General features: G+C 40.0%; 2 protein-coding genes across 2 annotated transcripts; both read left to right on the top strand.

Moving 5' to 3' along the window:
* Positions 1-391: 391 nt before the first annotated feature.
* LOC127533703 (uncharacterized) lies at positions 392-1,596 on the top strand. Its single transcript, XM_051947430.1, has 2 exons — positions 392-487; positions 797-1,596. The coding sequence occupies exons 1-2, from the start codon at positions 407-409 to the stop codon at positions 1,322-1,324; spliced, it is 609 nt and encodes a 202-aa protein (XP_051803390.1). The 5' UTR covers positions 392-406; the 3' UTR covers positions 1,325-1,596.
* Positions 1,597-6,384: 4,788 nt separating this feature from the next.
* On the top strand, positions 6,385-8,313 carry gadd45ab (growth arrest and DNA-damage-inducible, alpha, b). Its single transcript, XM_022219243.2, has 4 exons — positions 6,385-6,540; positions 6,892-6,993; positions 7,114-7,324; positions 7,500-8,313. The coding sequence occupies exons 1-4, from the start codon at positions 6,491-6,493 to the stop codon at positions 7,611-7,613; spliced, it is 477 nt and encodes a 158-aa protein (XP_022074935.1). The 5' UTR covers positions 6,385-6,490; the 3' UTR covers positions 7,614-8,313.
* The last annotated feature ends 1,081 nt before the right edge of the window (positions 8,314-9,394 follow it).

The following is a 9,394-nucleotide window of genomic DNA, read 5'->3' as shown; positions in this document are numbered from 1 at the left end:
GGTCACACAAAACTTAAATTTCTTTTGCCCTTAGATATTACACCCAACGCCATTGAAGCACAAACCCCGATTTAACAATTAACTTAAATCAGATTTGACAGTCACCCATACTTTTACTTATTTATCTCGCTAGAACTATTTCTGTTGCAAAGGTGCAATTTTAAGTAATACTTGTACTCAGTGGCGGCTTGTTAATCGGGGGCGCAAGGGCGCCGCCCCCATCAAGATTTTGTGAAAAAGGTATTGATACAGTAAACATAAATACGTATTTAAAGTAATTAACACATCTGCACAGTGTTCACTCATACAGTGGGTCCCATTTTTATTTTTTAAGCCTTTCCATTCCATATTGGGGGGTTTTATCGGGGTTGTTTTACACATTTCAATAGCGAGGGGCGCCTGCCAAATGAGAGTGCATGTACATTCTCCGACAGCAAAGAGGCGTCGGGCACTCAGTTCAGAGGATCGTCAAAGGGTTGCAGAAGAGGTGAGTTTATGTTGTAGAAATCTCATAGTCTATGTTTCATTGGAGGTTGTAATGTTTGTTAGAGGAGAAATGTGTTTTGAAATATGACATTTAAATATGTCATTGTCATGTTGCTGAGATCATCTAATCACAATCTGTTTAATGAAAATTATTCAAAAATATTAAAAATCACGTCACAATTGCAGTAGTCAATAACAGCAAGATATTTTTCCAAAACCGTGCAGCAACAGAGGGTAACAGTGTCAACAAAAGTATATTCATTTCATATCTATTTTTTCTCTATATGTTTTTGTATCCTTCTCTCTGTAGATCTGCAACACCATTCTGGGACACACCAAGGAGCGCTTCTCCTTCACCGACCATCTCGTCTGTGCAACCTTGTTGCAGGGGGACAGGTTTGAAGAACATCACGGGTCATTTCCTGAAGAGGCACTGCAACGCACTTTGAAGGCCTACCCGATGCTGAATGGAAGCAAGCTGAAGACAGAACTCGGTCTCATCTCCAGCAAAGTAGAGTTCAGAGCCTGCTGTGGTGCTCTGGACCTATTCCAGCTGGTTATGGAGAACAATCTTGAAGTTGTCTTTTCAGAAACTGTCAATCTTTTAAGGATCCTGATCACCACACCCATGACCACAGCTGAAGCAGAGAGGTGTTTCTCAACCTTGAAAAGAGTGAAAACTTTTCTCAGAAACACCCTGACCCAGGAAAGGCTGAATGCCTTGGCCATGCTCTCCATGGAAAAGAGACTTGTTTGTGAAATGACAGATTTCAATCAGAAAGTCATTGATAAATTTGCTGGCCTGAAGGAGAGGAGAGCAAAACTGATGTTCAAGTAATTGTTTTGTTGTGTTGTAATGCCCGTCTGCTAGTGCGCCCCTCCAGAATATTTTATCACCAGCCGCCACTGTTTAAGACTCTGTCTGATCTTTGAACTGAGCAATGCCACTGACCTACCACTGCAGCACATAAATCACCAAGCAGTCTGTGGAACAAAAACGTGATCGATGTCTGTTGATGCTTAACTGACAAATGATTTGTTTCTTCAGCTTAGTCAGCACATGACTGGTTTATTTGAAATGGGTATTTTCAAAAAGATATTTGAATGAGAGTCTCCCCACTACAGAGTATAAATGTTGCTTTGTCTAGCAAACGAGTTGGTGGTGTCTTTAAGTTTATTTTTAATTCAACCTCCAAACTTGGGGGCTCATTTGAGACTCCTGTAATGACACCACCTGCATCTGCTCCATCACAGACTGACCAGCCCACCTGCTGGTCTTCTGTGCATCACCTGAGCCTTATTTTCAATATCTAGAAATTACAGGCCTTTCTCAAGCCCAGGCCCAGAGTGGCTGATCGGGAGGACCGGGACAATTCCTGGTGGCTCGGTCTGATGTTTGGGCCGCGAGGGCCGGTGTTCAGTCATGCCACTGGATTGATCATTCTGCTGCTGCCGCTGTTCCTGGGCCACCTCCATTGGCAGCTCTTTTTTGTTTGTTTTTGGGTTTTTTTGTTGCAGACGCACCGTGATGTAATACGTCCGTGCACACGGTCAGAGGTGTTTGAAACATATATGTCTGTGGTTTGAAAGATGAAAACAGGAAGAGCAAAGGTGGTGTGGAGTAGTGAGCCATTTTATTTTTTCGCATTAAAAGACAGTAAATACACAAAGCCCACAATCGACAGGGAATAGGAAGAGATAAAAACATTTACTGTCATTACTGATGTTGTCCAGTTTTAATAAAGTTCATGCAACTTTTATAAAATGATGAAAGTGAATAAATTGTATTTGTGTGATCTGTGTTTGATAGCTGTCTTTTCTCCGGTCATCCAGATGTTCAGAGGGAGGTGATGCCACATCTGGTCCAGCTGATGGAAGGTCTTGAAGTTCTTTGACTGAAGATGATCCTCTGACTGGATTTAAGGTTCAGATGCTCAGGAACAAACTTCACCAATGAGCCAACAGGGAAGCTTTAGGATTATTAAATGCTGCTATGAAGGTTTCGCTGTTTTTCTTTGTGAATGCAATGTGCTCCAACTGAAACTTGAACTAGAACTTAGTAGTAAATCCTTCCATCTGACAGGATTTAGTTGCATTAATAACCTCATAACATTCTAGTTTTTATCCCAGTCTTGGTCGGAAATAGAATCTCTGTATTGATTCAGGTAAAAACTGAACTTCACAGCATGTTGGAGCAAAACAAGCAGATGAAAAGTGTGATGGTGTTGGGTTGTCAGACCGTAATGTTGCAGCTCAAAGCAGCTTTTCTATCTCTGTTCATTCTGACATTCAGCTCTGAATCTACAGCAGATCCAGATGATGATGATCCATGCTGTGGAAGTCTCACATCTCCTCATTTGATTACACTTGATTTCGTTCAATCATATATTCTTTTAATTCATTGTCCAGCCATGGTGTATTGATACTTCTGATGGTAAACTTCTTCATTGGTGCATGTTTCTCTACCACTTTCATAAAAACATTATTAAACTTCATCAGCGCTGAGTCTGGATTGGTTTCCATTAAAACTTCTGACCAACATAGCCCACTTACATCCTCTCTAAATTTGATCTGATCAAAGTTCTTGTATGATCTTTTCATAATTACCTTCGCGCCTGGCTTTGGCATTTTAGTTCTTCTAGCAAGTGCCACTAAATTATGATCACTGCAGCCAGCGGGTACTGATATAACTTTTGAACATAGTTCAGCTGCATTGGTAAAGATACGATCAATGCAGGATGATGTCTGTGTGCCATCTCTTTTTATCGTTATTCTAGTTGGTTTATCTACTACCTGGATGAGTCCACACGCACTTGCAATACACTGAAGCTTGTTTCTCATTGAGCACGTTCCCTGCCAATCTATGTTCAAGTCCCCCATAAAGTAAGTTTCAAAACTTAAATTACATGCATTTTCTAGCATGTCACACACCATCTCAAGATATAAATTATTTGAGCTTGGTGGTCGATAACAGCATCCTATTAACAAAGGTTTTAAATGAGATAAATGTATTTGTAGCCATAATGCTTCTACTTCCAGCGGCATTAAATCATTCCTAATTCTCATGACAACAAAACAAGAACAAACACTCAAAATATGTTTTTCAAGATGTTCTCAAAGTGTCAGGAGATAAAATGTTCTCCTAATGTAACATTTTGGTTGAAATGTTAAACATGCTCTATGAAACACTCCATCTTCATGCAACATTTGGAAATTGTTTGGCTTTGAAAAGAGAAAAATTTAAATATAACTAGAACTCAGCAGAACTTTCACAGAACGTTTTTAGAACAAAGTTGAGTGTGCACTTCTGCTCATGTCAACTGTTGTATTTACCTTCGTTTTCTTTTTGCAAATTCCCAGCCAGATAGTTTTAATTCAAATAATGTTCTGAGAAAGTTCTGCAGAGTTCTGATGTTTTCAGTGGAAACTAAAAACAAATGTTCCAATGAAAACATTACTAGACTTCTGCTAAATGTTCTCAGAATGTTTTAAGAATATTCGGAAAAATTGTTCCTGTAAGGTTGAAAGTGAACCAAAACAGAACATTAAAACTGTCTTCCAGATGTTATGGAGCACTGAGACGATAGAACCTTCTTTATAAAATGTTCCAGTGGTGTGATATCATAACAAAGGTGGACCATGCCTGTTGTTTTTCTAAGATGCTTCCCACAATGTTACATGATGGCAAATAAACATTTGGAATTTTTTTAATTTTTTTGGAAAAATCAAACTTGGAATTTTTGCATTTAAAATGAATATTCTGGAAACTGGATCTTTGCAGAACTTTCTCACAAATGATAACACTGAGGCTTTTCCAAAATCTTCTTTTAATTTGCTCTGTAAGACACCAGGGTTAAAAATACGTTTTTTAAAAACACATGAAAGGAATGGCCAAAACCGGCTGCAAATCCACATCTGATTATAACAACACATAAAAAGCATATTGGTGTAACAAAAAACAAAACATAAAAACTTCTTGTTATGACAATAGCTTATCATATATCAGTATTGTAGATCTTGTATTTTTTTATGGTGTGAAACACAGCTCCCATCTTCTATGTAATGGTGGTGGACCGGTAAAATTTAACCCAGTGGAGGTGGTGGTAGACAGGAGGATGATGGCTAAACAGAGAACACATCCCACCTCTGTAAGGCTCTGACAGCAGCTCTTTGGTGACAGGCTGCTTCACCCACAGTGTGTGAAAGAGAAATAGTACAAGTTCTCCCTTTATGCTGCTGTCAGACTTCACAACCAGCACCAAAAAATGGTCATACTTTACTCTGGTGCAACATCAGTGCATTCAAACTTGTGTCTTCTAAAAATTTTGTGCATTTAAAAGACTCTGTATAACATACACTCTTTTTACATATGCCTGCACTGATTCTAGTATATGTAGAAATACTCTGTACACTCAAAACTATTTCTACATGTAACAGAATCAGTGCAGTATCAGTATTTTTCTGCACACAGATTAGCCTATTTCCCACATTCAGAGGAAATTATGCAAGAACTGAATTCACACATAGAAAAATCTGTACAATATTGACTTAGTACTTGGTACTTAGTGCTTAATACTTCGTAGTAGATATCTGTTTTTCTTTGTTGTTTTTCTACTCACATCCCGACAGTTTTCCGTTTTCTCCTTTTCTGCTGTAACGCAGCACCTGCCCCAGCTGTGGGACCAATGAAGGCTTATCTTATCTTTAAAGTTACGAGCTATTCTGAGAAAAACATGATACAGCACAGAACACTAAAGGAGGCCTTTCCTACCAGTGGCAATCAAACTGTAAAGCTGGTCTCTTTTCTCCAGGCATGGCAGCTGAAATATAGGACATTTGAACAATAATATCAGTGTTATTTGTAGTATTATTTTTTCAATACTTTGTACAATATTAGTTTCAGTATCATGTGCAGTATTTCATTTTCATGTGTATTACTTCAACTTCATGTGCAATATATCATTTTAATTTTTTTATGCACAATACACTGATTTTATTTAAAAATTTCTCCATAACGTGTAATATTATTGGTTTTGTGTGTAAAATTTCTTTACCACTTGTAATATTTCAATCAATGCACAGTATTCCACTTTCATATGCTCTACTTCATGATCATGTGCTATTTTAGGTACTGTTGATTCTCCTGTGTTCTCTTTTCACATGCAGTAGCATGATGCTAACACCTATCTTTTCTCTGAATAACTTTTTGTGTGAAGTGACAGAAATTTAGCACTACTATTTTGTATAAATGCAGTTCAATTCTGCACACCCTGTCTGTGTCCTTCAAGTGGGTACATTATCAGTAATGCCAAACCTGTACATACCTATATGAAATTTCATCATACCATGTCTGCAGATGTGCACATAGTCTTTATTATGTCTATATTTTTAAGCTTTTTGTACCTCTGTATTTCTGATCTTGCTTCGTCAATGCATCATTTGTATCTAGCTGCTGTAACATGGAAATTCCAGGCAAGTTATTTTCATATTTCTTGACAACCCCAGAAGCATTTTAAGTTGCAGTTTCTTACTTTTCTATTGCAGTCTTATTCTAAAGAAATTACATTAATTTTCATTAATGTTTTGTATTTATTGCTTATTACTATTGCATATATTGTTTTGTTACAGATCCTTTTCTTTTATGTTTTTCTTACATGCTAAGTTGTCGTAACGTGAAAACAACGTGTTACAACACAACATATTGATACATTTATCTCTTTTCTGGTGGAAGCTTCTATGAATTTTTTCCTAGAAGTATTTTGTTTCTCACAACAGTCACCTCCAGTCACTTAGTGGCCGCTGGATGTCGCTGTTTTCAAAAGGACCAATTGAGGCTGCGTTTTGTGAATCCACGTGATCAGGCGTCCGCCAATAGGAAGCGTTTATGTTAATAGGTTCAGTCTGAGTCTTTTACAGCTGCTGGAAACAGAAGTCTGCACTCAGTGAGTATCTCAGGACAGACAGCAGCTCTTCTCTGGATATTACCGGACACCGAACCGCCTGGATGTGCAATATGACTTTTGAAGACACCACTGGAGATAATTCAACAGAAAGGTTAGCTAGCTTGCGTTGCACGTTTTGCCACGAATTAGCTTTAGCTTGTTTTTTATACGAACTTTACAATAATTTTACTTAACATGTAAATAGAGGTTTCTCCCATACTGGCAGCTTTTACTGTAATTCACAATATTATATCCAGCTAACATATTTTGAGTCTTAACTATTTGCTAATATTACAGCTACATGTTAAGTATTTGACAACTGCACATGCAACATGAACATGCAACGTTACATCAGTCGTTTCTTAATGAATGACATTACAGGAAAACTGGACACCAAAGTCCAAAATAACAGCCAGCGCTGTCATTGATGGTGTTTTTTTCTAAACTTCTGTCTTTTCCTCAGGATGGAATCGGTGGCTAAAGCGTTAGAGGAGGTCCTGAGCTCTGCATTGCCTCAGGGTTGCATCACTGTCGGAGTCTATGAGGCAGCAAAGGCACTAAATGCGTAAGTTAAGACACATTAAGATCACTAGAGTAGCTCTAGAACATCCAGCAGGTGTAAGTGTGAGATATCTCCCTCTTCTTGTCCTCACTCCTGTTTTCCTTCCCCCCTTTGTCGTTTTAGAGATCCAGACAACGTGGTGTTGTGTCTACTGGCCGCGGATGAGGAGGAGGAGGATGTGGCTCTGCAGATTCACTTCACCTTGATCCAGGCTTTCTGCTGCGAGAATGACATCAACATCCTGCGGGTGAGCAACATGACACGTCTGGCAGAAATCCTCGGTGGAGTGATGCCTGGAGGAGAACCCATGGATCTGCACTGTGTTCTAGTTACGGTAAGTTTAGTTACTCATGTGGACCTGTTGTGTGTTGCTCACTTCCTATGAGCAATCAGGATTGGCGGATCTCTATGGGTACTAGTGCTTGCAAGTGCACACACTGAGTAATTGTAGTCTTTTTGCACATTTTGTAAGTCATCAGGTGGTAACTGTGTTGTTCCTCCTCCTGCAGAATCCTCAGTCGTCCCTGTGGCAGGACCCAGCACTGAGCAAAGTGAACAGATTCTGCAGAGAGAGTCGCTGTCTGGATCAGTGGGTGCCTGTTATCAACCTTCCCGACCGATGAAACTGCCTGGAATATTAATGTATTGTGTGCATTGGGGGAAAAGTAATTGCACAAGGCCTGTGTTAATGTCTGTGTTGGACTCGTTTGGAAATCGCCCCAGAGAGAGAAAGAGAGAGAGAGAGCGAGAGCGGCGGGAAAGTCAGGAAATAGAAAGAACACAAGGAGGGGAGAGTTGTTCCAGCAAATCTCCACGGTCAGGGTGAACTTGTGCGCCAAGGAAGAGTGACTCAGCAGTCTGGGTTTCCAGGATTTCCAACGTATGACTGCGCCTTTCTCTGCCGAGAAAGAGTCCTTCAGGGGAAACTGAATCATGTGAGCAGACGAGCACACGTGATGGTGAGCAGAAACGCAGGGACTGAGGGAGAGCTGACAGAGAGCGCCTCAGTGGACAACTGGACCACAATGGAGTGGATCAGTCAGCTCTCAGCTGGAAGAATTCCTCATGAAAATTTGACCAAATCCAAGCATTTCTTAAACAGCACATTTATTTAATAGTATTTAAGACTTGTCACTTTGATAACTCAAAAGGGAAAGTTTTCACACTTTATTATTAATATTATTAAATTAAGGGCAATGCAATGTTTAGACTTGTCCACTAACTGATGTTTCTATGTGTTCATAATTTAATGAGTTATATTTATTGTGAGTAGTCCACAGGATTCTGCCTTGTTAAGTTGAATGAAATAAACAAACAACAGTACTCAGGGTGGTTTCGTCTTGATGATTTCCAGTTGCTACAGGTTTAGCCTGATTGTAGGAAGTCACATGGTGCCTTTCGTGACAGTCGGCTTGTATGAAACTCAACATGTTGGGTTTGGATTATGTTTTGGCACGTCACCGTCACCAAACAAGTATTTCAGATTTTTTCTGCAGCTTGCATTTCTTGTGATTTCACCACAGAGTCAAAATATTGTTATTTGCAACTAAAAACGTCAATCTGTTGTGTGCTAAATCTGCTGCAGGCTTTGGATTCCTTGGAATCAATTTCACTCCTGCATGGGAACTCTTGCAAAATTTGACCTTTTGCACATTTTAGAGATCTTGTTACAGCGAGGGGAGGAGAATTCCCATTGTAGTCTGATTTTGAGTGGGTTGGGGCTCATCGTGACAGCTCGTTCCTCACAGCAGACTGCATTTACGCAATCTGAGCTAAATTTACTGCTGAGTGGATTAAAAATAGCAGAGAGGCAAGAAAAATGCAACTGAAGACCCCTTTCAGGCTGCAAACAGAGAAAACCAGAACTTATTGGTGCTTGCGTAGAGTGGGGAGGGACAAAGCTTTCCACACAGAGAGTCATGAAACAAAGGACACATGAGTCAGGGCTATTCAGGTCTCTATTGCTAGAGCTGTACAGTACTTTAGCTTCATGGCTAAAAATAGCTCCATGAATAGAGGCGTTCCCCCCCTGGCCGCTGATGTGCTAACAATAGCAGCACTTGTAATTAACAGGCAACGTACGCAGAAGGCCGACCTGCTGCACAGACGTCAGTTTGCAGTCCGGGGATATCAAGAAGACGACAAGCCTCTCTGGTGCTGCTGTCGAGTGCAGGAGAGCAGATGGGGAGGAAAATTGGGTCAAAATGCAGGGCTCAGTGGAAGACTGAGGAGGAATGTGAGATGCGACAGTGGCTGGAGGGTTTGTGGTGAAAGCGACTGAGTTTGCAAATGTGATAAAATGAGCAAATGAGGCCAAAAATATGCAGACGCATCCACAGTTTTACTGCTGTCTTTTCTCTGGGGAATATGCCATTCGCCAGAACTAAAACCTTTTTAGTATAAA

This window comes from Acanthochromis polyacanthus, chromosome 4 (genome assembly GCF_021347895.1).
Source record: "Acanthochromis polyacanthus isolate Apoly-LR-REF ecotype Palm Island chromosome 4, KAUST_Apoly_ChrSc, whole genome shotgun sequence".
Lineage (NCBI taxonomy): Eukaryota > Metazoa > Chordata > Actinopteri > Pomacentridae > Acanthochromis > Acanthochromis polyacanthus.
This window is presented reverse-complemented; position numbering and strand designations above follow the sequence as displayed.

Excerpts from the sequence above, each read along its gene's own strand:
- LOC127533703 (XM_051947430.1), top strand. The coding sequence starts at position 407 with ATGAGAGTGCATGTACATTCTCCGACAGCAAAGAGGCGTCGGGCACTC. Across the intron at positions 488-796 it reads GTCAAAGGGTTGCAGAAGAG|ATCTGCAACACCATTCTGGG; the intron begins GTGAGTTTATGT and ends TTCTCTCTGTAG.
- gadd45ab (XM_022219243.2), top strand. The coding sequence starts at position 6,491 with ATGTGCAATATGACTTTTGAAGACACCACTGGAGATAATTCAACAGAA. Across the intron at positions 6,994-7,113 it reads GCAGCAAAGGCACTAAATGC|AGATCCAGACAACGTGGTGT; the intron begins GTAAGTTAAGAC and ends TTGTCGTTTTAG. Across the intron at positions 7,325-7,499 it reads TGCACTGTGTTCTAGTTACG|AATCCTCAGTCGTCCCTGTG; the intron begins GTAAGTTTAGTT and ends CTCCTCCTGCAG.